General features: G+C 36.2%; 1 protein-coding gene across 1 annotated transcript in view; it reads right to left on the bottom strand.

Moving 5' to 3' along the window:
* Nucleotides 1–25,527, bottom strand: part of LOC109676294 (hemicentin-1-like) — a 118,022-nt gene that overhangs the window by 58,490 nt on the left and 34,005 nt on the right. Inside the window, 14 exon segments of the mRNA XM_074044772.1 lie at nt 695–851; nt 1,166–1,293; nt 1,667–1,811; nt 2,910–3,051; nt 3,814–3,886; nt 3,888–3,930; nt 5,290–5,345; nt 5,347–5,369; nt 8,563–8,759; nt 13,685–13,963; nt 14,754–14,851; nt 15,431–15,614; nt 15,819–15,943; nt 18,340–18,519. Coding sequence (XP_073900873.1) covers nt 695–851; nt 1,166–1,293; nt 1,667–1,811; nt 2,910–3,051; nt 3,814–3,886; nt 3,888–3,930; nt 5,290–5,345; nt 5,347–5,369; nt 8,563–8,759; nt 13,685–13,963; nt 14,754–14,851; nt 15,431–15,614; nt 15,819–15,943; nt 18,340–18,519 — 1,830 coding nt within the window.

Here is a 25,527-nt window from a genome sequence, read left to right as displayed (position 1 = left end):
TTGTGGACAGAAAGGTAGCACTTTCAATGCAGCAAATTAGTCTAGGTTAGAAAACTGATCCGTATTAAGCAAAAAATGCTCTCTACATTCTAACTAATTCTTCAGACTTTCTATTTCATTGCCTCCAATGAGAGAGTTAAAAGTTCTTTTTAAAATTGTGTTTGAAATGGTAGATGGGATTTTTTTTCAATTAAATTTTCTTTCTCATATTATGTTAAGTGAAACAAGTCAGGCACAGAAAGACAAATGGCTCATGTTCTCACCTGTATGTAGAAGATACAGAGTTGGTTTCATAGAGGTACAAAGTTAGAATAATGGTTACCAGAGCCGGGAAGATGGTGTGGGGATATAGAGGATGGCTAATAGGTACAGGGGTGCAGAAGGAATTTGATTGACAACTACTAATTGACTATTTCAAAATAGGTATTAGAGAGGACTTTGGATGCTTCCAATACAAAGAAATGACTTATATCTGAGGTGACAGATATGCCAATTACCCTGCTCTGATAATTACACATTGTACACATGTATTGAAATGTCACGTGTACCTCACAGGTATGTACAATTACTATAGGCCAATTAAAAAATATATTAAAAATTGGGATGGAGGCATGACTCAAGTGGTAGAGCACCTGCAGAAAAGTGCAAAGCCCTGAGTTCAAATCCAGACACCCCCCCAAATAATTATTCTTACCTGTATGAATTCTGATTTTGGTCCACATTAAGAAGATGACCATTTTTCCTCCAGTTTATTGAGGGTTTTGGGATGCCCATAGCCTCACAAGCCAGAGTAGTTTGGACATTCACTGTTACAGTTACATTGGAAGGACCTGGAGCAATAGATGGGGGAACTAAAACAATGTCACCAAATAAAAGGGAAACACACTCAGCAAGCAGCGTGTCATTTGAAGTACTGTTGGACTGAAATTCACCAGTGGTAACTTGCCAAATAGTTATGACACAAGAAGGCTCAGAGAATTTAAATTGTGCTATCATCTATTAAGCCCAATGAGGAGGAATCATGGGTCTTGTCTGTTCATAACACATGTAATAGTGTAATATGCTTAAGTAGCCTTTGATATCAAAGCCTTCATGAACTCTCTAGTTTAGGTCATTGAAAAGCACTGGCCCAAAGTCTGGATGTTGTTTATAAACACGAACATACCATGGACCTGTAAGTCTATTTGCCTGCGATCTGTCCCAGCAGAACTGGTGGCCATACACAAATACCGTCCAGTGTCTGCGACACGTGTTGATTGAATATGAAGGAATCCATTTTCCAAGATGGAGTATCTACAAGAAAGATGATGAAGGAGGTCTCTTGAATCAGTCTCTTTTGATTATTAGATCTCACTGAGGGCAATTTTAGAGATTTGGTGAAATCTATTTAGTCTTTTTTTCTGTTTCAGATGACACATATTTACAATTACTTCAGGGGAAGAAGAGGATACAAGAGAAAGGTGCGTGGCAGACAGGCTTGTGATCTTGAATAGGCTGCAATCATTAGGCACACATAAACCTTTAAAGTTATGCTTTTAAAATACCAAGTTTTGATTCTCATATTAGGATGAAAAACTAATTTTGAACTTAATAAGACCAAAATAATGCAATAGAAAAAAGATTTAAAGACTGATACTTCAACTTCATCCTTCTGTGGAAGTGTTACCTTGCATGATTCCCAGGCAGAACAGCTCCATCCTTTCTCCATGTTATGCTTGAAGCTGCCACACCTTCAGTGAAACATTCCAGTACAATCGAGGTATTTAAGAGAGTGACAAGACTCTGTGGGCCACCCTGTGTGTGTGGAGGAACTGAGTAAGAAATAAACACAAGAACTGAGTTATACTAAAGAACGGAGCCATCACTAAAAGCCTGAAGATGTAATGGGAACTTTGAGTGAAATGTTTAGCTTTGTTTGCACTAATCTAGGTTAGTACAAATAGAATTAAAGTTTAATTTGTGAAGTCTTACTCAAGATACACTGTGTTTAAAAATAAAGAGTAGTTGGGAGGAGGATTTTTAAATCTCTTATGTGGTGTATGAAATCTGGCTCTCTGTGAGAGAGACTTGAATAAAAATTTGCTGTGGTCTGATGCAAATTAAAGATGATATTTCTTATTTCTCTTTGGCTAAATAATGGTCAGAGAATGTTAATACTGGAACAACTTCACTTTAAATAAAGAACAGAAAGTGGGCTGTTTTAATGAAAAGCACATCTGTGATTAATCACACAGTCTCAGAACATGAATTTTATTAATCACTGAGTTCATCTGGAAATAAAAAGACTGAATTTTAATTTTTGTATTAGATGTATTAGTTATGTGAGTTATGCAGTATCTTGTGAAATTTCGTATGTCAAAAGTCCAAAGGGACTTTACGGGGGGAATCTGTATTTCTTCCTAAAATTGGCAAGTTTCAGGATTTAGAGATCATAGTTAAGAAAATTACAACACTCTGCCCCTATCCAATTTACTTTCAAGCTACCATCAGTAAAGGCGAGCAAAATGATGGGCCATATGTCACCTAGAAATTTAGTGTATTGATTTCCTCAATGACTCTACACCAAAAGATACAAAACATCTGGATTTTCTTAATAATGATGGAATGTGTATATGTGTGTGTGTGTGTGAGAGAGAGAGAGAGAGAGAGAGAGAGAAACAGTATGTGAGAGTCTGTGTATGTGCAGACATTATCCTTTTAAGACAGAGTAATGTATTTCCAATTATGCCTTTTTATAATTGAGTTAATTTGCAATGCAGCCCTTATTACAAGTACTACATGTTGACTTTTTCAAAATAAATAACGTAATCACAGAGGTTCATTTAGTATGCTCATGAAAAATAGTACCATATCTTTGAATGCCCTTGGTTAAATTTTTCAACTGTGAAGCAATGAATAATGTTTCTTACCATTTATAGTGAGACCAAATTCTCTTGTGGTTGTTCCTGCTATGTTGCTGGCAACACAGGTGTAATTGGCTGTGTCTCCTAGCTCTGCATTGTTGATTTGCAAATATGTCCCTCCAGACAGGATTCTCACTGGAGGTGTTGCCTGGTTTGTATAAGTAAAACTGATCATTAAAATGTTAGGAAAAGAGAATAAAATATTATTTTATAGCATCAAAAGTAAGTAGAATGAACTGTAGAGTTGCTTTCTGCCAACATGCTTTGTTTGTTCCAAACTTTTATTGTAATGTCAAAAATCCCTGGGAACTAATTCCATGACTCTAGCTAAGTCAAGGTCATGAATAGTCTTCCAAGTCCCCCTGGCCATAATGACCCATTCAAGGACAGGCAGCTGAACTCAGGTCAAGACTATGGCAGCCCTCCTTAGGACTTTTGCTGGAAGAAACCACCAGTGTGAGGACAATCACAGGCTTCAAAGTCAAAGCTCTCAACTAGGGGCTGGCAGAATGGCTCAAGTGGTAGAGTGCCTGCCTAGCAAATTTAAGGCCTTGAGTTCAAACCCCAATACTGCAAAAAAAAAAGATTAGCAGGATAGATCAGTTCTTTTGAGATTCTGATGGTTTCTTCCTTCTTAGGTAAAGATTACATTGGATTTTAATCTGTGAGCTCTAGGAGATATATCCACAGGTCAATTTCCAGAGGATCATGAATCTAAATACTGTTTTTTTGAGCCATAACCAACTCCTAAGCAAAGACTGGGAGGAGAGAAGGCAGCTAATGAAAAGAGCCTGTGTCTGCCTCTGCAGTGCTGGATAGCTGGTGTTACTTGGTTTTTCCCACCTAGCAAATATTCCACAGCTCTTTTGTCTCAAAAATGAATCTGTGCAGCTTAGTAAAAAAGATTTACCTGTAACTGCTCTCCACTTTTGAGCCACATAATCACAGGAGGAGGCACTGCATTTGATTTACATTCCAAACTCTGTGAAATCCTGGGGTTCGTCAGTTCCCACAATATTAGGCGGTACTAGATATGAGAACAAACATCAAAGGCTTTTAATAAATCGAATGTGAAATGATCTAACTTACTGGTACCCAACAAATTTTAGTTTTGCTATATGAAATAAGAGACATAAATTTAAAACATCACTCAATTTATATTGCAGAAAACTGGAATTTTTTAAGGCTCTGTTTAGCACTTCTACATAAATCAAGTAATGACATCCTCCCAAAAATTACATGAATGATAGGATAAATAATCATGTTATTGTCAGTGTTTGACAGGTAAAGACAATGGAACACAAAGAAGTCCTTTGCCAGATTCCACACTGGGTAATTATTTTCTCTGAATGTTAAATTTAAAATGACCAAACCAGGAGCTGCCCATCAAACTATGCAGAAATACACCTAGTTTCCTTGATGCACACAAATATATTTTAGGTGATTCTGATTTACATGTCAATTATGTCAGGTCTAATTTGTGGGTGGGTGAGGGAGGAGGCTCTGAAATTCTGGACAGTTTTCACTGCCAGTCATTTCAACTATGAATAATTTGTTGACAGGGCAGTAAGTTTCAAAATCCTTAAGAAGTGTGCTGTGCGTGTGTGTTTGTGTAGATATACATGTAAGTATTACTAAGCAAGTGTACTTACAGAAATTTCAAATAAAAATAAAAAAGAAAAATATAGGGACAGGCTTTAGTCTATCAGTATTGGTGAAAATGTAGAAACTGCCTAAGTACTCCAAAACAGAAAAATAAAATTAGGATACTCTGGAATTGCTAAAAATGATGCTACAAAAATATTTATTAGAAAGACAAAAACAACTGAAATACTATATTCTGTATGATCACAGTATTTTTTTGGCAGTACTGGGATTTGAACTCGAGGCCTCATGCTTGCTAGGTAGGTAGGTGCTCTACCACTTGAGCCACTCTGTCAGCCCATGTATGATCACATTTTTTTTAAGAGACAGGGTTGCCTGGGCTAGCCTCCAACTCCTAGGCTTAAATAGTCCTGTTGCTTCAGTCTTCCAAGTAGCTGAGATTACAGGCACACACCCCAGTGCCTGGCTACGATCCCAGTTTTATAACAAAACATTTACATGTAAAAATATCACATCTTGGTATGATAAGATCATGAGTTATTTTTTACTTTTTTCATTATTATAATTTATGTTGTATTATTTGAAGTTAATGAATGTGAATTACTTATGCAGAAAAAAGATAATTAACTCAACTATTCCCAAAGAGCATTCAATTAATCAAATATATGAATCAGATTTGAAAATTATGCATTTCTTAATTTATGACCATATTTTATGATGTGCTATGTACAGCTTCTAACTATGTGTATGTGAACAGATGTAGGATTTCTTGCCCAATTACCATGCACTCTCACTAAATATTCTTTATCATCATCTCCTGCAGGACTGGATGCCAAACGTGTATCTTCCTGTATCCTCCACCTACAAAAGCCAAATAAGTCAATTTTAGAATGTTAAAATGCTGACTTTGGTAAGGACAATAAATATCCACTAGAATGAGTGTCACAATCCCACACAAAGCAAAATAGCATTAAGCAAGCACAATAATTAAAGTAAAGTATTTTTACATTTATGGTTAGTATTCTGATATAAAGCATTGCTTGATATCTCTATTATGGGAAAACCTATGTTGTAAAGGGTAGTTTTATTGTTTGATCTAACAATGATATCAGAAAAGACACATATACAAAGGACCTATAGCACCGTTCATGATAAACTAGATGCTCAATGTTTATTGAAGAAATAAATATGCATAGGTATACACTGCTGACTGAAAGTCCAATTACATTCTTACTGAAGTGAATAATAAAATTAAACATGTTTATCCAGTCAGGGGTAAAATGCCAGGTTATTAAAATCAATCACATTACTACCACATCTTGACTTACCCTTGATTTACATGGCAAAACAGAAGGGTGATATCATGTTAATTGGTTATAAACAGGGTTTGTAACAGAATGTATTCTTTTCTGGCTGAACCCAAAACCATTCTTTTTTTTTTCCAGTACTGGGGTTTGAACTCAGGGCCTACACCTTGAGCCACTCCACCAGTCCTTTTTTTCTGTGTGATGGGTTTTTCTAGACAGGGCCTAGTGAACTATTTGCCTGGGCTGGCTTTAAACCTTGATCCTCCTTATCTATGCCTCTTGAGTAGCTAGGATTACAGGTGTGAGCCACCAATACCTGGAAAGAACTATTCTTTAAAAGTCCCATGCATGGTCTCCACTGGAGGTGAGCCTTCATTCACGTGCTTGACATTTTGTAGACATAACCCGTGCAGAGAATATGGTGGAAAATGGATGCTCTTATGACTGTAAAGTGTATTTTTTAAAAGCAGGAAAGTCCTGTTTTCATTTTTTTTACTACTTGAGCATTCTTAGAATATTGGAATTTTAAAAATTCTCACATTCAAAACTGACTTTATAAAGGTAATGGAAAAACTGTTTGGAAGGCTGCAAAAATTTCTTTGAAAAAATGGAGGACTACAATATCTGGAAAAATAAATATATTTTAGAAGAACAACTCATATAAGCCTTTGATTAAGAATTTTAAAATGGTATGCCATTTCCTAGAGAAAGATTTCTGAATTTCTCATCATATTTTAAAACCTCTAACACTAACTCTTGGTACCAACTCTTGTCCATTCCTAATTAATATTGAACCCTTCATATGTCTTCACTTCATAAACTTCAACCATCATTCCTAGCTACTTTTAAAAATTTGCCTCCTCCAGGAAATATTTCCTGACAACTACTCCCTTGTTGATACCCACAGTCATTATTTGTAGCTACTTTTCTAAAGGGTGTTCTGTTAATACGGAGTTTGGAGAAACTGCAGTTAACCATGTGTATTTGCGTTAAGACTGCGCATAGGTGCTGACATGCATTGTATGTCACAAGGGAGGGAAAGATATCTGAGGCTTTCTAAGCCTATTTGATTGTAGAATGGTCCCCTCTTCCCCTTAAAATAAATCACACACAGTGTTTGATGGAAGATGTTTTAGGAAACTCATGACCCTGTCATATGATTTGGACTTTACAAATCTATTATATGTTACGAATATGCTGTGGATTAGTACACCAAAGCCAAAGTTAACACAAGTAAAATAGAATGAAGTGAGTGCTGTAACAGAGCTGTATTCAAAACACTACAAAAAACAGAGGAGTAGCACAACCAAGATCAGTCTTGACTTGATCCTATTTAGTTTTTCATTTCAATGTTATTTTAATGGTTCTCTTACTGTTTTATATCTAGTTGTATCTTATGTGTAGTTTTATTTCCCTGACACAGAGGGAAACTTCCTGAAGGGTGTTGACTCAGTAAGTGGTATGATTGCTTAACCTGCTTTTCTGCAATATTTGGAATGGAAAGGAAAGAGGGAATGGAAGGCATGTGATCTACAATGTTAGAAACAAACTGCTGAGATCCACGGGCTAGACTTGTGAACTCGGCCCAGGATTGAGAATCAGCTCCTTCACTGGGCAATGGTGAGCACTTGGCAAACACATACTTAGTCTCTCAGTGCCTTTTTCTGGGTTTGTAAAATGGAGATAAAGACATTGCCTCATAGAGTGGCTGGGAGGGTCATGAGTATGATCGAGAGGCCAGAGCTGAATAGCCAACAATTTATAATCCTTAGCACGTCTTCTCTCCACTGCCTTTCCCTTCTCTTTATCAGTAAAAACAAAAACAAGAAGTGGCTAATTTGTTATTGTGTTCAGAAGAATGACTGTCATGGTAATTATAGTAGCATCAAACAAATATTCTGTTTTTTCTTTTTCTTTTAGCATCTCCTCCACTTCTATGGCTTCAATCTGAGCACATGATGTTGTTACTTTATCTTTTTAAACTCCCCTATACACACAGTAGGTATTACTATTATTTTATCTCTGATTTACAAATGAGAGCATTAGGCTACAACTGAAGAATCTGTGTAATAAAAGGTTTACCTTTATTGGTTATGAAAAACACTGTTATAATAAAATATGCCAGTTATACTTCACTTTAATGTATTCGTATTTCAGATCAATTTCCTTAAATGTAAACTAAAAGAGCCTGTCAATTTTATTAAATTGAACATTGTTTGAAAAAAATGTTTAGTCAAATATTATTTTTTAATTTTTTTATTGCTGTACTGGAGGTACACTGAGACAGTCACAAAGGTTCTTACAGCGTATCTTAGTTGAATTCACCTCCTCTACCATTGTTTGAAAAATTGCGTCTCTTCCAGTTTTCATGTCTGCTAGTTCATCTTGGAGACAAACAGTACTCTTTGAATTCTCATATGAATGTATGTTGGAGTGCATCTTGCTGGTTAGGTAAAGAACTATTTGGCAAAAGCTAAGAGCTTCAGTAAATATACTAACACTCGAGCTGTGAAAACACGCGTAAGTTAATGGGAAGGTACATTCTTTTTTTAGAGTTTATATTAGGTACTCCTTCATCTTCCTACTGGTTGACCCAATCATGTATCATAGATGCAATCTACCTTTGGTGAAGTAGAGAACTGTGATGTACCCAGGTGCAAGGACATAACTGATTTAGCAGTTCTTATATATTAGTAATCATGCAATTTAAGTGAGGGTAAAATAAGTGTATGAATAATGACACTTACGTGAGCACTAGATATTCGAAGAAGAGCTCCTCCTTCTAAAGTTTGCACCTGATCTGTCTGTAGAAGGGGTCGGCCATCTTTCATCCAGGTAGTTTTAGGAGCTGGTATTCCAGAAGCAATACAGGGAAGTTGAAGTGGATAATTAATAATTACTGATATCTCTCCAGGTTCTTCAGATCCATTAATGTGAGGTGGTTCTATTAAAGGGAATCAAAAATAATAACAAAATAAATCTGCTGTTTCATAAAACACAGCTTATTAGAAAAACTAGAAAAGCAAATCCAACTGGAATTTACATTCATGTGATATAAATTGATAAGAACCCAGAAAGTGAAATAATTAAGCACAGCTGTCATTATTCTTTGTCACAAAAGATGTAGACAGAACTTCTGCACAAAACACATTTGTTACATCTGTGCAGGAGTAATTTTCTCTTTTATTATGTATGCTTCTAAAATTACCTTTCTTAAGAGAAGGTTAAAGAATCTAAACATTGGGAAGAAACATCAAGGTTCTTTTGGTCTAAGTGTAGTCCTGAACAGACTCCCCTGCAATGATGGTTCAGGTTTTCAATGAAAATTCCATACTCAAGTATTCAACTTACAATTTTATGAGGCAGTCAAAAGAACCATTGGACAGTGCCGAGGGTTAGCTGGGGGTTTTGTTTTAAATCAGGCACACAGAAGAATGAGTCATAGCACAGGATCTGGAGTCAGACTGAGTTTAAATCTCAGCACCAACAATTATTTGCTTAGTGGAACCAGGCAAATCTCCAAAATGGAGATAGAAAGATTACAAACCTAACAGGATTACTGGGACCCAATGAGACAAACTACACATTTCTTTTGGATTTCTGCATCTGTTCTGTTTTATAATTAAAAGCTTAAAAAGTTATCACTGCTACAATCTGTACAATAGCTATTGGTATTATCATTAAAATCTGTGTCCTAAAACTTTTTTCTTTTTCTCATTTTTTTCATATTACAATTAAGAAGTCAGAATTTAATCATTGTGTCACATAACCTCTTTTTATACTATCTAGTTTTTCATAATGCTGTCAAAATATATTTTAAGTAAGTTTAAGATTGATCTAAGATTGCCAATTAAAACATTTTAATGGCTACATGTTGCATACTGAATTAAACAAAAAGCCTGATCAGGGCTTCCAAAGTTTCTGCAACCTGGTTTTAATCTAACTTTGTATTCCTATCTACTTTTAATGTTAGACTTCAAATTAGGCTACTTTTTCCTCTCAACAAGCTCAGTTCTTTATTGTCCTAATAGTACCAGCACTCCATAACTGAACACACTGAAATGTTATTAAGGTTACATAAATGTCAGTAAGTTTATTTGTAAAAACCAGAAATCCTTTCTTGATTCTTTCAACTAACTGTAAAATGTGGGTCTCTTTCATTTCCATAGCATGATGTACCACTTGAAAGCACTTATGCAATTCTCCATTTGACTACAATTAATCCTTTATTCCTTTTATTTATTACTTACTGGATATAAAGGTTAATTAGACATTGCCTCACCCCTCACGTTTATGATCACTAGGTTTAAAACAACAGTAACAATAGCAACATAATCCCTACTAGTTCAAATTCCACTCTTTAGATCTTATATGTGGTAAGTGATTGCAAACTATTTTATGTTTGGCCCATATACCTTATACTTGGGGCAAAGTGGAGTTGTCCATACTCTGAGGACTCTAGAACTTACATATCCAGTCTAAATCTGGGTTCTGAAGTCCAGATTCATAAAATCAATCATTACATAAACATTTCCATTTGGATATTTAAAAACTATTTCAAACTCACTATGTATATAGACTGAGCCTGTGGTCTTACTCCCTAAAACCTGGTCATTTTCTTACAATCCCTTTATCTATTTCACATAAGCCAGAAACTAGGAGTCATCCTTGATCTCTTCTTCATTACTCCCCATGTACAAATCCATAGCCAAGTTCTAATACTTTTACCTGCAATTATTTCTAGAAAATACCTTTTACTTTTACCTTCATCACTTCAATCTGAGCTACAGTACTGTTTACTTGAACTAATGTCTCTTTCTTCCTGGTTGTAGGTGCCTACCTATTAGTTATTTCTTCCTTTCTTATTAGAATACCATAATTTTGTTAGATCTAGAAATATATTTTAAAAATATATATCACAGTTTCTTTAGAAGACAGCAGATGTGTGAAGCTTTTGACCAATAAGATGTGGTTTTTGTGGAACTCCTAGGAAAGTCTGTAGGGCTGGCAGAGTGACTCAAGAGGTAAAGCACCTACCTAGCTAAGCATGAGGCCCTGAGTTCAAGCCCCAGTACCATCCCTCTCCCCATCACACACTAAAGGAAGTCTGTAAAGGGGTAACTCCTTAGAAAAAGGCCCTCCTGATTTTTACTGCTCTGTCATTTTCACAAGTACAGGACCACTGCATTATACTGGGGATGAGCAGACATTGTACGATCATTGATGAACCATGACAGAAAGGCTAAAAGACTGCAAAGATCTGAATTGCTGAGCCCATGCAACAACAGCTAATCTCCAAATCTTACTCAAGGAGAAAAACAAAAGTTCTTAGGGCTGAGGATGTAGTTCAGTAGTAGAGTGCTTGCTTGAAAAACATAAAGCCCTGGGTTCAACCCATAGCACAAGAGCAAAAAGTTCTTTCTTTAAGCCAGCATATTTATTCACAGCCAAACACAATTTCTAGTGATACACTAGACTCTCAGAATCCATTTCTGCCCTGCTTTGAACAGCTTTTCACTGGCAGTAGAGTGGTCTTTGATTTCAAGCTGCAGATCTACTCATGCCATTCCACTTATTAAAACTTTTAATGATTTCTCATTGTTACAGAATTAAAAACCAAACTTCTTCATGTGGTCGACAAAGGCCATTGTGGCCTAGACCCTGTCAACCCCACTTAGCTTTGCTTTGTATGCTGCTCTTTCTTGGTTTTGCCATTTGAGCCAAACTTTACTTTTGCAGAACCACTAATATACCATGGCACCTCCCACCACATGGACAGAATTAAGCTAAAACATTTGCATTTTGAGTAGTAGCACTGCTCTATGTAAAGAGCTTTTCAAAATATAATGGAATTAATTTTCAACAGATGCTGAAATTTCTCATCTTCTAGCTGAGCCAGTTTTCAAATCTGTTTTAAGGAAGCATTATTCTTATAAACTCTTTGCTGGGAAGACTGTTCTTAGTATCCTACTCCAACAGTATCATTCTTGCTTTTCTCCTTCATTTGCTTCAGCAATGCACTGTTCTATGACTCTGATTCTGGATTCTGGAAGTCCTACAGGAATATTCTTTCTCTCTTTCTTCACTGTCACATGGTAGACAAGGCTGCTGTATCATCAGAATACAATTTCTTCAAGTCTTTCTTCACTGTATCACCCAAGAGTATTTGGAAATGAAATCTGGCTGTAACATATTCCTTCTTATGATTCTCCTTGTCTTTTAACAAAGTCTGAATTGCTTCAAATGTTTCTAAGGCCCTTCACAGTTTGGTCTCTGCCCACATATAGTTTCAGTCATGTTTATTCCTTTCCTATTCAGTTCACGTGAATACAAAGTCAAAACTTAAGCTCCATCATCTCTAGGTGAGAGACAGGCAAACGTCTCTAAATCCCCACTCACCTCTACTGCCCCATTCAGGGCTCAGATTTATGCTCGAGGAGATCTAGTGTGGAATTCACCACCCCAGAGAATGTTATTTTGATCTATGAGCCTCATCATGACCAAAAACCATTACTTGTTCAATATCTTTGCTTCCCCCAGATGTAGAAACTTGAGGGTCATGACTTCATCTTTCTTATTCTGTGATGCATTTGAGTATCCACCACACAATGTATCACATGGCAGGTATTCGTAATTATCTGCTCAATGATGATGAGAAACATACCTAGCACATAACGTATACTCAACAATTAATAGTGTGAATTAATGTGTGAATAATGAGGCATAGGATCATCTTATATCATCTATTGTTGTGCATTTTCCATGAATCAGTGTATAGGGATTTGTTACCCATTCTCCACCCCTTTCAGACACATTTTCTTTTGTCTTTTGCATCTAACTATCCTGCAGAATCTCTTCAACTACCACTCTTCATTCTCTGAAGTCCCAGCATTAAGAGAGTATCTCACTCTGTTTATTTAAATATTGTTCCACTTCCATCAATACTTAAAACTTCCATTAATGCAGCTCAAAAGTAACAAGTTCTGTTCAATTCAATCCAACAAACATACATTAAGAGTCAGATTCATGCTAAGTACTGGAAAGACAGCAATAAGTAAGATGCAATACTGTCTTTGTTATCACAAAGTTTAACTAGAGATGAAGCAGACTTTTAAAGTTGTATAAATAATTAAATTTGAATATGTGCTCTGAGAATGATTACAAAGCACTCTGAAAACATAAGGTAGACCCTCCTAAGACTTGTCAAAATTATTTTTGCTGTTCTCTAAAGGGTGCATTTCTGTGCTATGAAAGGAGCCTGGCACTTTCCCTACATTATAGCAAAAAAACAACATTCCAAAAAAGTCTTGATTATTGAACTAGCTTGCTTCATTCATCTTCCTTTCTCTTTTGAGGTCAAAGTTTTTGCTTCAGGAAAACGGTGTGATTTCTCTTTATGCTATTTGTTTGTGTGTAAAATGTTGGATTAAATATTTTAAATATTTACTTTAAAGGCACATGAGAGCAAACAGACTATTTGAAAAGACTTTTCCAACCATGACCTACAGATTGGATCATTTAAAACGTTGGGATAACATACAATGCTATAAATATTATCTTTTCTCAAATCAAAATTTCTTATCAAATATGCTTTTAGTCCTTGGAAAAAGTTGAAATGTTATCTATTAACTGGATTATAAGATTTTTTTCAGTGAATTAATCTTATGAGTAGAGTTCTGATCTTTTCACAGATAAAACATTAAATTTAGTATGTTCAGATGAAAGTAAACTTAATTATAAAGCAGAAATAGAAATAAAGTTTACAAAACTTGTTCTACAGCAAATGGTTCTAAGAATTATACTTATTTACTAAAACTTAACTTTTACTGACTTTCAAACTATTTTGTATTTGACAGAATGTTTACATACCCAGGACCTTTAGAATAAAGTGCTTGCTGACTTCTCCAGCATCATTGGAGGCAATGCAGGTGTACCGTCCTGAATCTTCAGTCTCGGCTTTGATGAGCTGAAGGATCATTCCTTGCGTGCTGACCGTTAGGTGGGTGTCAAGCCCCAGAGGCTGGCCATCTCTGAGCCAGGACATACTGGGGGGTGGGGTTCCATCTGTGAAGCATGTCATAGAGGTGGAACTGCCTCTCACGATCGTGATTTCCTCTGTTCCCATTGCACTGTCCATATCTGGTGGCACTGGAAATGAAACAGGCAAAATTTATACAGCTATTGTAATTTGTGACAAATTTAAATAACCTTATGTTTTTTCTATACAGTGAAATATACTTTCACAGCATATGACAAATTAGTGACTACAAAAACATCTATTATGCATGTTAATTATTAATCTTCCAAATATTAGCAATGAAACCTCAAAATTGTTTTCTCATGGAATATATAATCAACGTGTTCTAAATTTTGATGATCTTTCAACTTGTTAAATTTGTTTCTTTGTTATGTTATACTAGTTATGATAATAGTTCCAACAGCACATTTAAAACTACTTCATGCAGAAAAAATAATCTCAAGTTCTAGAGTAAGTTTCATGTACTAAGGTATGGAGCAGCAAACCTCAATATTTCAAATATAGAAGGTTTTGAGTTCTTCCTAGATGCACATATACACAGAGATAAACACATGCACATGTATCTATTCATATTTTAAATACTCTAAATGAACTGATAATATTATTAGAGAAAAGATTTGACTTTTTGTTTGTATGACAGACTAGTCTTGTGACTAGATCAAAATGCTATTTTAGAAACTACATTTGTTTTAGTGCAAAACTCTGGATCAGAAGAATTATTTTGATAGAGAGACAGTATGGTCCAATAAACTGGACACTTTGGGAGAAAACTCTTCTTCCCTAGTTAGGGAGACAGGTTTTCACCAATTATTTTTCATAGAAGAAATCAATTTCTAGAGATATGCTTGTTGCTTAATACTGGACACAGAATAAAGTAGCAAGGTCATTTCTGTGACCTACCAAGCACTTGAAGGCTGTAGTGCTTATTATCCACCCCAGCTCTGTTGGAGGCCACACAAGTGTACACAGCTACATCAGACACCTGAGCTCTCACAATCCTGAAAAATGAATTGATTTAACATTTCATAACTTGATCCCATTCGACATAAAAATAAAACATTATGGTTTATAGATTATAGAAGGTGCTTTATTTTGAGAAGTTTTAGTTACAATGCTTGTAACCATCCATCACAAAATATAGATGCCTCAAATGCATCTGTAAATTATATTCTGTGAATGTAATTATACAGTGATGATAAACCACTGAAAACATAACACAATTTAAAGAGTGAGTATTTTTCAAGTATACATTAATAGAGAATGACGCCAACACAAAATCACATAATTAGAGTGGGTATTGTCTTACCATCTTGCCATGTAATATTTTAGCTAAAATAGTAGTTCATGGAATTACATATCTGATATCCAGCTGTCTATGAAAGCCCCATTTTACCCCAATTTACAAAAACACGAGAATTCAAAAAAGAATAAAAAAACCCCACTTGAATCTTATATCCTGTATCCTCCCTCTACTGACAGAGCAGTGAAAAAGCTTAGAAAAAAGCACTTCTTGAAGGAAAAGTGAGCAATCACTGTTATCTTCAATGTTTAAGAAATTACACACAATAAAACCTGACCTGATAACCTGTCCTGCTGACAGCAACCGAATGTGGGAGGAGAGAGGCAGAGGGAGGCTGTTCTTCAGCCAGTTTATCTGTGGTAGAGGGGTCCCTGTGGCTCTGCATTCGATATTTATTGAAGCATCCACCAAAATCATCAGTTTCTCTGTTTCTTCTTTATTGCCTCTAATTTTAGGTGGGACTGTGAGAGAGAGGGAGAGTGGGAAAGCTAGAGAGGGAGGGAGAGAGGGAAGGAAGGAGAAGGGAGAGAGAGAGAGAGAGAGAGAGAAGGGACACAGCTGTGGCATTAGATTTAAAACTGAAAACTAAATGCTCCAGGCACCTGTGGCCCACCAAAACACTCTTAATGTAGCATAGTCAACAGTGGGTGATATTTCATGTTTACCATAGACATTCAAGTTAAATATCCGGTCTTCCTCTCCAGCAGGATTTGTAGCCACACATGTATATTTCCCCGTGTCGGATGTGAGAGCTCCGTAAATGTTCAATGTGCTGCCATTGGCAGTCACCCTATGCAAAAGGTCAGAGCAGAGGTACTAGTCAATCAATGTGGGGGCAAGGTCTGGAAAACTCATTTCACATTATTGTGTTTTTTTTTTTTAATTTCACCATAAAAATGTCTTCAACTTGGATATAATGGCTCGAATCTGTTCACTAAGTATGTAGAAGCCTATTAAAGTGAGAGCTAGAGAAATGGAGGGAGATTTCAGTCAGAACACTAAAACTATACAGAAACAGGTCTCAGATCTATTGCCTGCTTCTGATAAAAAGGAAATAAACAAAGTCAGTTTAGAAAGTTCTCTATTCAAATCATAGGCAGAGACATCTTTTTCTCAGAGTTAGAATATTATTTTCTTATCTATCAACATGACTGATAGATAAATTAAAAAGTATTTAAGCATTCTGATATGAAATCTGAAGAGTGTTACAAGGAGAAACTGAAGAAATCAGGTATCAAAAAATCTAGCTGTAAACAGTACAATAATACTTCGATGAGAGGAGGCACAATAGGAAAATTTAAACCGTGACAACTCAGTATCATGTGTGGGTATATCCTGCAAACATTTTTCCACAAATTACTAAAGTTTTTCTTTTTAAATTTTATTTTTGTTATTGTTGTCACTGTTTTGTGAAATTTACAAAAGTTCTTACAAAATATCATAGCTGAATTCACCCCTTCCATCATTCTCTTTATCCCTCGCCCCCATTTCTGGAATAGTTTCATCAGATCTTATTTTTCCTTTTACACAGTGTGTACACAGTATTTCGACCACATTCACTTTTTTCATATCCTCTCCCCTCCCACAAGTACCAATACCCTAGAGAAGGGGACCTGTTTTGCCTTCCTGCTCTGTTTTTGTTAAAAAAAAAAAAGACACTTTTGTTTAAGATAGCTCTACAGGGTGTTTCATTGCCTTTTGAAGCTCATCAAAATAAATGTTAATTATGAAATCAGATAATCAGATATACTTAAGTTATGATTATTATAGTCTTAGTTTTCTCTACACACCATCAAATGTCACACATAACTTCCTGTGTTTTAGGGAAAATGCTATTTGTAATTGTTCTAACAACTGATTTCATTAACATTTCTCAGTGACAAAGGAAAAGAATCCACTTCTACTACATCATATTATTAAACATCATAATTTGACACTGATATTGAAAATTACAGTATCATTATCTGGGTCTTGTGTTTTTCAAAATGTGAATTTTAAAAATTCCATGAGTTTAAACTACATTAGTTTATATTATGAACTAAAACAGCAAGTTGCTATAATCAATGCAAAGTATTGACTTTGAAAAAAGTATTTTAACTGACAAATTTTTCAACCTAAACATCTATAAATATTGTGGAGTAGCGAATGCATAATCAACAAAATGGATATAAAAAAAGTAAATTTAGGATGCTAATGTAAGAGAATTGACAGATCCTAAATTTCTAGGTACAAATGTTAATCTAAAATCTTTAGGTCCAACCATGTACCTAGTACTTATTCTGGAATACCCACTTACCTCATAAAATACTTGTCAATTATTCAGAAATGATAACAAAAGAAAAATGAAATGTAAAATGTGTCTCTATTATTTGGCAATTTACACAATCTGATAAAGGAGAATATCTAAATCTTTCATATAAAATAAACACAAAGATGATAACACTTATCTGTCTTCAAATAATGTATATTCAATTTACTAAATTTAACATATTGGCTCAAATTTGATGCCTACTTATACATTTAATTATCCTGGTAAGTGTAAGCAATGGGGGCTTATCATGCAATAATCTTATAGTGTTAGAATTCTGGATGGTCCTTCTGAAGGAATGTGTTGTTGAAAGCAGCAGAAAGCCCTTCTGCATTACTATTCCATCTCTTTGTGGCAAGGACAGCAAGTGTCAGCTGAAAGTGGCATCTGGACAAGCCACTACAAGGAATGAACTGGGTTATGATGTTATTGTATCTTTTCTCCAAATGAGCCAAACAATACAGCATGCACACAATTTGGTGGTTTCAGGACACAAAACCATATGTAGGATTACTGATGAATCTTTTTATGGGATGAAGTTGGTTTTAGTTTAGTAGGAAATAAGAACTGATTACTTTAAGACATGGTCTTTGATATGAACATTCTCAAGGGAGAGGAATAAAATCAATAATCATTAACATTTTGAGGAATGAGCATCTGAAGAGATCACATAATACAGAGGCTATGGATAAGGTACACACACACACACACACACCACTGAGTGTTCTCCAAAAAGAATTTGTGTTCAACTCTCCAAAAATTGATCTTTTCATGAATATAACAACAGCTAAGTTCCAATGAGACAAAGTTGGCATTATTATTCACATGCAGTTAGATGACCTTGCAATTTATAGTGCAGATTCATGCTTTAAACATACTGGATTTTTTCTGTTCCATCATTTGTTATGGGCTTTCTATCTTGCAGCCACCGAGTAAGTGGGGTGGGAATGACATCTGCATTGCAGATCAGCTCAACGTTTTCCCCCAGGAGAACACTGACTTCACTTGGAATTTCAGCACCAGCAATACTTGGAGGAACTTGGGAGAAATATTTAGGACTTTGATTAACAAGGCACAAGGATATAAATTCTAGTGAATGTGAAAGGGTTATAGATCTTGCTGTATTAATTAATATTCTCCTTAGATTAAGACCAAACTATTGTTATTTCATGAATCACTTTTAAATTAGAAAGATAAGGAAATCAAATCTCTTCAATATTCCTGGCATACATGTAAACCGATACTGTTATAGAGGCCAATGACAGATCTCTCTCATAGATGTCCTTGGCAAAATGGAATCATTCTTGAATTAAGGTTTCAATGGATAGTTTGTAATTAATATAGTTCAGGACAACCTGTTTTATAAACTGTTCACATAAAGGTCTTGGGGAAAGTATCTAGCTTGGTTATTTCTTTCTCCATTACCCACTCTAAGTATTATTTGTTCTGAACAATGAATAGACTTATTATAGTTTTCAAGATCCAATAGTTTCTGTTTTTGGTTATCTAGTCATCCTTTTGTTCTTTAATGATTTGGTCAAGAAATAAAGAGATTAACAATGGTGTCAGACAGAAACACATTTGAATTCCTATTCTATATAATTATAGAGATATGTTACCAGCGGCTCACAAAAAAAAAAATTCTCCCTGCAATACTCAATAGTATGCTGGAACACCAAGACATTCATTAAAATTTATTAGATAAGAGAGAACAAGATGGCGGCTACAGGTAGGAAGCAGAAAGCGACCCTCCTATAGTGAAATCTTGGAGAGATGCTGGAGACACACTTTGCAGGCATAATCACTGAGAAAAGGCATAACTTTGACCCCTCCACACCTCCAGCCGGCACAGAGAATCTCCACTCCACGTTAAACGGAGAAACGAGGAAGGCCCCCAGGGCCTCCAGTGGCCGGCGCCCATACGGCTTGGGAAGACGTGGACCAGGTAAGCTTCACGGTACCGCGGTACCCTCACAGAAAAGCCTGGGCCAGAGCAGCATAGCCCCCTGGACAGACTGACCTCCACCCAGGAAAAAAAGAGAAATTGAGTAATAAGCAATAAAAACAGTTAAGACACGCTGGAAAGAGGGTGGGGCACCCTGAGCACTGAAGATTGGGGGAAGGGAACCCTTCCCGGGACTGTAAATAAACAAGCCGGGCCGGCCGGAGAGGCTCTGGCGGGAGCAGGTCGTGCACCCAACAATCAGGAGCGGGGAAGCTTGTGAGAGTGGCTGAGGGAGGAAAACTCCACAGGAGAGGAGGAAAGACCCACTTCCCACGTGAACTGTAAATAAACATGGCGGCCAGCAGGAGCAGCAGCACTGCCCAGTAAGCAGGAGCAGGAAAGCTTCTGAAAGTGGCAGTGGGAAGAAAACTTCAGAGGAGAGGGGGGAAGACCCACCTCCCACATGAACTGTAAATAAACACGCAGGCCTGACAACGCGGGGGCAGTGTCACCTTTCCCAGTGCTTGGAAAGGGGAAAGCCTGTAGCAGAGGCTCCCGCACAGGAGAACTCTGAGCAAACAAAGCCTGTGTGACCAGGTGAGTGCTAGCTCACCCCAGAGATCTGCATAAATAACGCTGCCAGCTACAGGCTGAGAGCAGCAGGCAGGCAAGCCACAGTTGCAGATATCACCCTCAGAACTGCCTCCAGACGCTTTTTTTTTCTTTTTCTCCCTGCCTTTGATGAGAGAACAACTGAATTACACCTGCAAGCCGAAAAACTTACTGAAACTGTATTGCATTTGAACTGGGGACACTTGGTGGGGCTTTTTGTGTGTGTGTGTGTGTGAGTGTGTAGTTTTGTTCTACTTTATGCATCACCTTTGATGAGACAACTACAGAACAATATCTGAGGCACCAACTCCAGGACTGGAGATTGAGACAGACACCCAAATTATTAAGACTGAAACTGCATTGCATAAAAACTTGGAAGTTTTTTGTTTTGTTTTTTTTTTTTTAATTTTCTATTTTCCATTTTATTTTAATTCATTTTTATATATAGATATTACTTTCATTTACTTATTTTTTATTTTTTTTATCTTTGGTTTTCAATCCTCTCTCTGTCTCTCTAATGTCTGTTCAGCTTACTGTCGATTAGTACACTAACACTCCCTGTTTATACCTTTGAAACTCTCTTGTCTGATACCTTGTTCTGCTTTCTCCCTCTTGTCTGTATATTTGTTTTCCCCTTTTCTTTAACTTCTTGCTTTCCATCTCAGCTCACCCTTCCATTCTCAATATTACCATTGTTATTATTACAAGCTAGAAAATACTTAATTGCACACAGTACAGGGACAGTAACAACACCAAGGACAATGACAGGAAGACAGAAAAAACAGGGAAACCAGTTTCCCCACAGCAAAAAATTAGTACAGGAACCAGAGGGGAATGAAGAGAACAGAAACTCAGATCCAGACTCCAACAAAATGAAGATAAACTATGCCAAAGGACCCAATGAAGCCCACAAGAATAATTGAAAAGAAGACATACTACAAGTACTCAATGAGAATTTTATAGAGATGATACTGGATCGGGTCAACCAAAATGTACAGGAGACACTCAAGAAATTCCAAGACAATAAAAATAGAGAATTTGAAAAAGCAAAAGAAGAAATAAAGGAAACCATAGAAGCACTGTATAAACACCAAAGTGAAAGAGAGAACACAATGAGTAAACAGGTAAATGAACTCAGGACAAAAATAGACAACAATAAAGAAGAGAACTGCCAGGATATGGAAAACCTCAGAAAAAAGAATGAAACAGAACTGCAAAACAAAACGGAAGGCCAATCCAGCAGAATAGAACAAACAGAAGACAGAATCTCAGAACTTGAAGATGAAATGGTAATTAAAGGAAAAACCGAAGAACTATTAATTAAACAACTCAAGACCTGTGAAAAGAAAATGCAAGAACTCACTGACTCCATCAAAAGACCAAACTTGAGAATCATGGGCATTGAAGAAGGAGAAGAGGTGCAAGCGAAGGGAATGCGTAATATATTCAACAAAATAATAACGGAAAATTTCCCAAATCTAGAGAAAGATATTCCCATACAAATGCAAGAGGCCTCCAGGACACCAAACAGACCAGATCAAAATAGAACTACTCCATGACATATCATCATTAAAACAACAAGTTCAGAAACTAAGGAAAGAATATTGAAGGCTGTAAGAGAGAAAAAACAAGTAACATACAAAGGTAAACCCATCAAAATCACAGCAGACTTCTCAACAGAAACATTAAAAGCAAGAAGAGAGTGGGGTGAGATCTTCCGGGCACTGAATTAAAATAACTTCAACCCCAGGATACTCTACCCAGCAAAACTATCATTCAAAATAGATGGAACAATAAAAGTCTTCCATGATAAGCAGAAACTAAAACAATATGTGACCACAAAGCCACCATTACAAAAGATTCTGCAAGGGATCCTGCACACAGAAAGTGACACCCAACTTAACCATGAAAAGGCAGGCAGCACCAAACCACAGGATAAGAAAAAGCAAGACAGTAGAGAGTAACATCAAGTCAGGTATACACAATCAAACCTTCAAACAACTAAGACAACTAAATGGCAGGAATCACCACATACCTATCAGTACTAACACTTAATGTTAATGGACTTAATTCACCCATCAAAAGACACCGTTTGACAAAATGGATTAAAAAGGAAGATCCAACAATTTGTTGCTTACAGGAGACTCATCTCACCGACAGAAATAAGCATATGCTTAGGATGAAAGGCTGGAAGAAGATTTACCAAGCCAATGGCCCCCGAAAACAGGCAGGAGTAGCAATACTTATCTCTGACAAAGTAGACTTCAAACCTACGTTGATCAAACGAGATAAAGAAGGACATTCCATACTAATAAAAGGGGAAATAGACCAAAAGGAAATAATAATCATCAATCTGTACGCACCCAATGTCAACGCACCCAATTTCATCAAACATACCCTGAAAGACCTAAAAGCATATATAAATGCCAACACAGTGGTTGTGGGAGACTTTAATACCCCATTATCATCAATAGATAGGTCATCCAAACAAAAACTCAATAAAGAAATCCAAGAACTAAAATATGCAATAGATAAAATGGACCTAGTAGATGTCTACAGAACATTTCATCCAACTTCTACACAACATACATTCTTCTCAGCAGCCCATGGAACCTTCTCCAAAATAGATCATATCCTAGGGCACAAAGCAAGTCTCAGCAAATATAAGAAAATAGAAATTATACCGTGCATACTATCTGACCACAATGCAGTAAAAGTAGAACTCAACAACAAAAGTCAAGACAAAAAACATGCAAACAGCTGGAAACTAAATAAGTCATTTCTTAATGAAAAATGGATCATCGATGCAATAAAAGAGGAAATTAAGAAGTTCCTGGAAGTCAATGAAAATGAAAACACAACCTACTGGAACCTATGGGACACAGCTAAGGCAGCCTTGAGAGGAAAGTTTATAGCCATGAGTGCATATATTAAAAAGATTGAAAGATCCCAAATCAATGACCTAATGATACATCTCAAACTCCTAGAAAAACAAGAACAAGCAAATCCCAAAACAAATAGAAGGAGAGAAATAATAAAAATAAGAGCTGAAATCAACGAAATAGAAACCAAAAAATCCATACAAAGAATTAATGAAACAAAAAGTTGGTTCTTTGAAAAAATAAACAAGATCGATAGACCCCTGGCAAACCTGACTAAAATGAGGAGAGAAAAAACCCAAATTAGTAGAATTAGGAATGCAAAAGGGGAGATAACAACAAACACCATGGAAGTCCAGGAAATCATCAGAGACTACTTTGAGAACCTATATTCAAATAAATTTGAAAATCTAAAAGAAATGGACAGATTTCTAGATACATATGATCATCCAAAACTGAACCAAGAGGAAATTAATCACCCGAATAGACCTATAACATAAAATGAAATTGAAGCAGCAATCAAGAGTCTCCACAAAAAGAAAAGTCCAGGACTTGATGGATTCTCTGCTGAATTCTATCAGACCTTTAAAGGAGAACTGATACCAACCCTCCTTAAACTGTTCCACGAAATAGAAAGGGAAGGAAAACTGCCAAACACATTTTATGGAGCCAGTATTACACTTATCCCAAAACCAGGCAAAGACACCTCCAAAAAGGAGAACTATAGGCCAATCTCCTTAATGAACATTGATGCAAAAATCCTCAACAAGATAATGGCAAACCGAATTCAGCAACACATCAAAAAGATTATTCACCACGACCAAGTAGGCTTCATCCCAGGGATGCAGGGGTGGTTCAACATATGAAAATCAATAAACGTAATAAACCACATTAACAGAAGCAAAGACAAAAACCACTTGATCATCTCAATAGATGCAGAAAAAGCCTTTGATAAGATCCAACATCATTTCACAATAAAAGCTCTAAGAAAACTAGGAATAGAAGGAAAGTTCCTCAACATTATAAAAGCTATATATGACAAACCTACAGCCAGCATTATACTTAACGGAGAAAAATTAAAACCATTCCCTCTAAAATCAGGAACCAGACAAGGATGCCCATTATCTCCACTCCTATTCAACATAGTACTGGAATTCCTAGCCAGAGCAATTAGGCAAGAAGAAGGAATAAAAGGAATACAAATAGGTAAAGAAACTGTCAAAATATCCCTATTTGCAGATGACATGATCCTATACCTTAAAGACCCAAAAAACTCTACTCAGAAGCTTCTAGACATCATCAATAGCTATAGCAAGGTAGCAGGATATAAAATCAACATAGAGAAATTATTAGCATTTCTATACACTAACAATGAGCAAACGGAAAAAGAATACATGAAAACAATTCCATTTACAATAGCCTCAAAAAAAATCAAATACCTAGGTGTAAACCTAACAAAAGATGCGAAAGACCTCTACAAGGAAAACTATACACTTCTGAAGAAAGAGATTGAGGAAGACTATAGAAAGTAGAGAGATCTCCCATGCTCATGGATTGGTAGAATCAACATAGTAAAAATGTCAATACTCCCCAAAGTAATCTACATGTTTAATGCAATTCCCATCAAAATTCCAATGACATTCATTAAAGAGATTGAAAAATCTACTGTTAAATTTATATGGAAACACAAGAGGCCACGAATAGCCAAGGCAATACTCAGTCAAAAGAACAATGCAGGAGGTATCACAATACCTGACTTCAAACTATATTACAAAGCAATAACAATAAAAACAGCATGGTACTGGCACAAAAACAGACATGAAGACCAGTGGAACAGAATACAGGACCCAGATATGAAGCCACACAACTATAAGCAACTTATCTTTGACAAAGGAGCTAAAAATATACGATGGAGAAATAGCAGCCTCTTCAACAAAAACTGCTGGGAAAACTGGTTAGCAGTCTGCAAAAAACTGAAACTAGATCCATGTATATCACCCTACACCAAGATTAACTCAAAATGGATCAAGGATCTTAATATCAGACCCCAAACTCTTAAGTTGATACAAGAAAGAGTAGGAAATACTCTGGAGTTAGTAGGTATAGGTAAGAACTTTCTCAATGAAACCCCAGCAGCACAGCAACTAAGAGATAGCATAGATAAATGGGACCTCATAAAACTAAAAAGCTTCTGTTCATCAAAAGAAATGGTCTCTAAACTGAAGAGAACACCCACAGAGTGGGAGAAAATATTTGCCAACTATACATCAGACAAAGGACTGATAACCAGAATATACAGGGAACTTAAAAAACTAAATTCTCCCAAAACTAATGAAACTAACAAACTCTACATCTTAGTGTACTCTCATGAACAACATGATCTCTACCAGACCTAAGTGTATATTATGTATTGCACGCAATCCATCCTACTATTTGAAATAAAATTACCCAAAATGAAGGTGATTAAATTTTTATCCCAGTGACATGAGCATAGGTATATGCTCATTAACCATTATCTGTTTTTCTAAGAGGACTCTTTCAATAATTCCCTGGGTGAATTATGGCAGTCTACTCTTTTCTGGTCTAAATGCTCAATGTCTTGATTTGGGTTTGTAGGCATGAAATACCAC

The sequence above is a fragment of the Castor canadensis genome, chromosome 11 (assembly GCF_047511655.1).
Source record: "Castor canadensis chromosome 11, mCasCan1.hap1v2, whole genome shotgun sequence".
NCBI classification, from domain to species: Eukaryota; Metazoa; Chordata; class Mammalia; order Rodentia; family Castoridae; genus Castor; species Castor canadensis.
The sequence above is the reverse complement of the archived record's forward strand: the minus strand, read 5'-3'. Positions and strand labels throughout refer to the sequence as shown.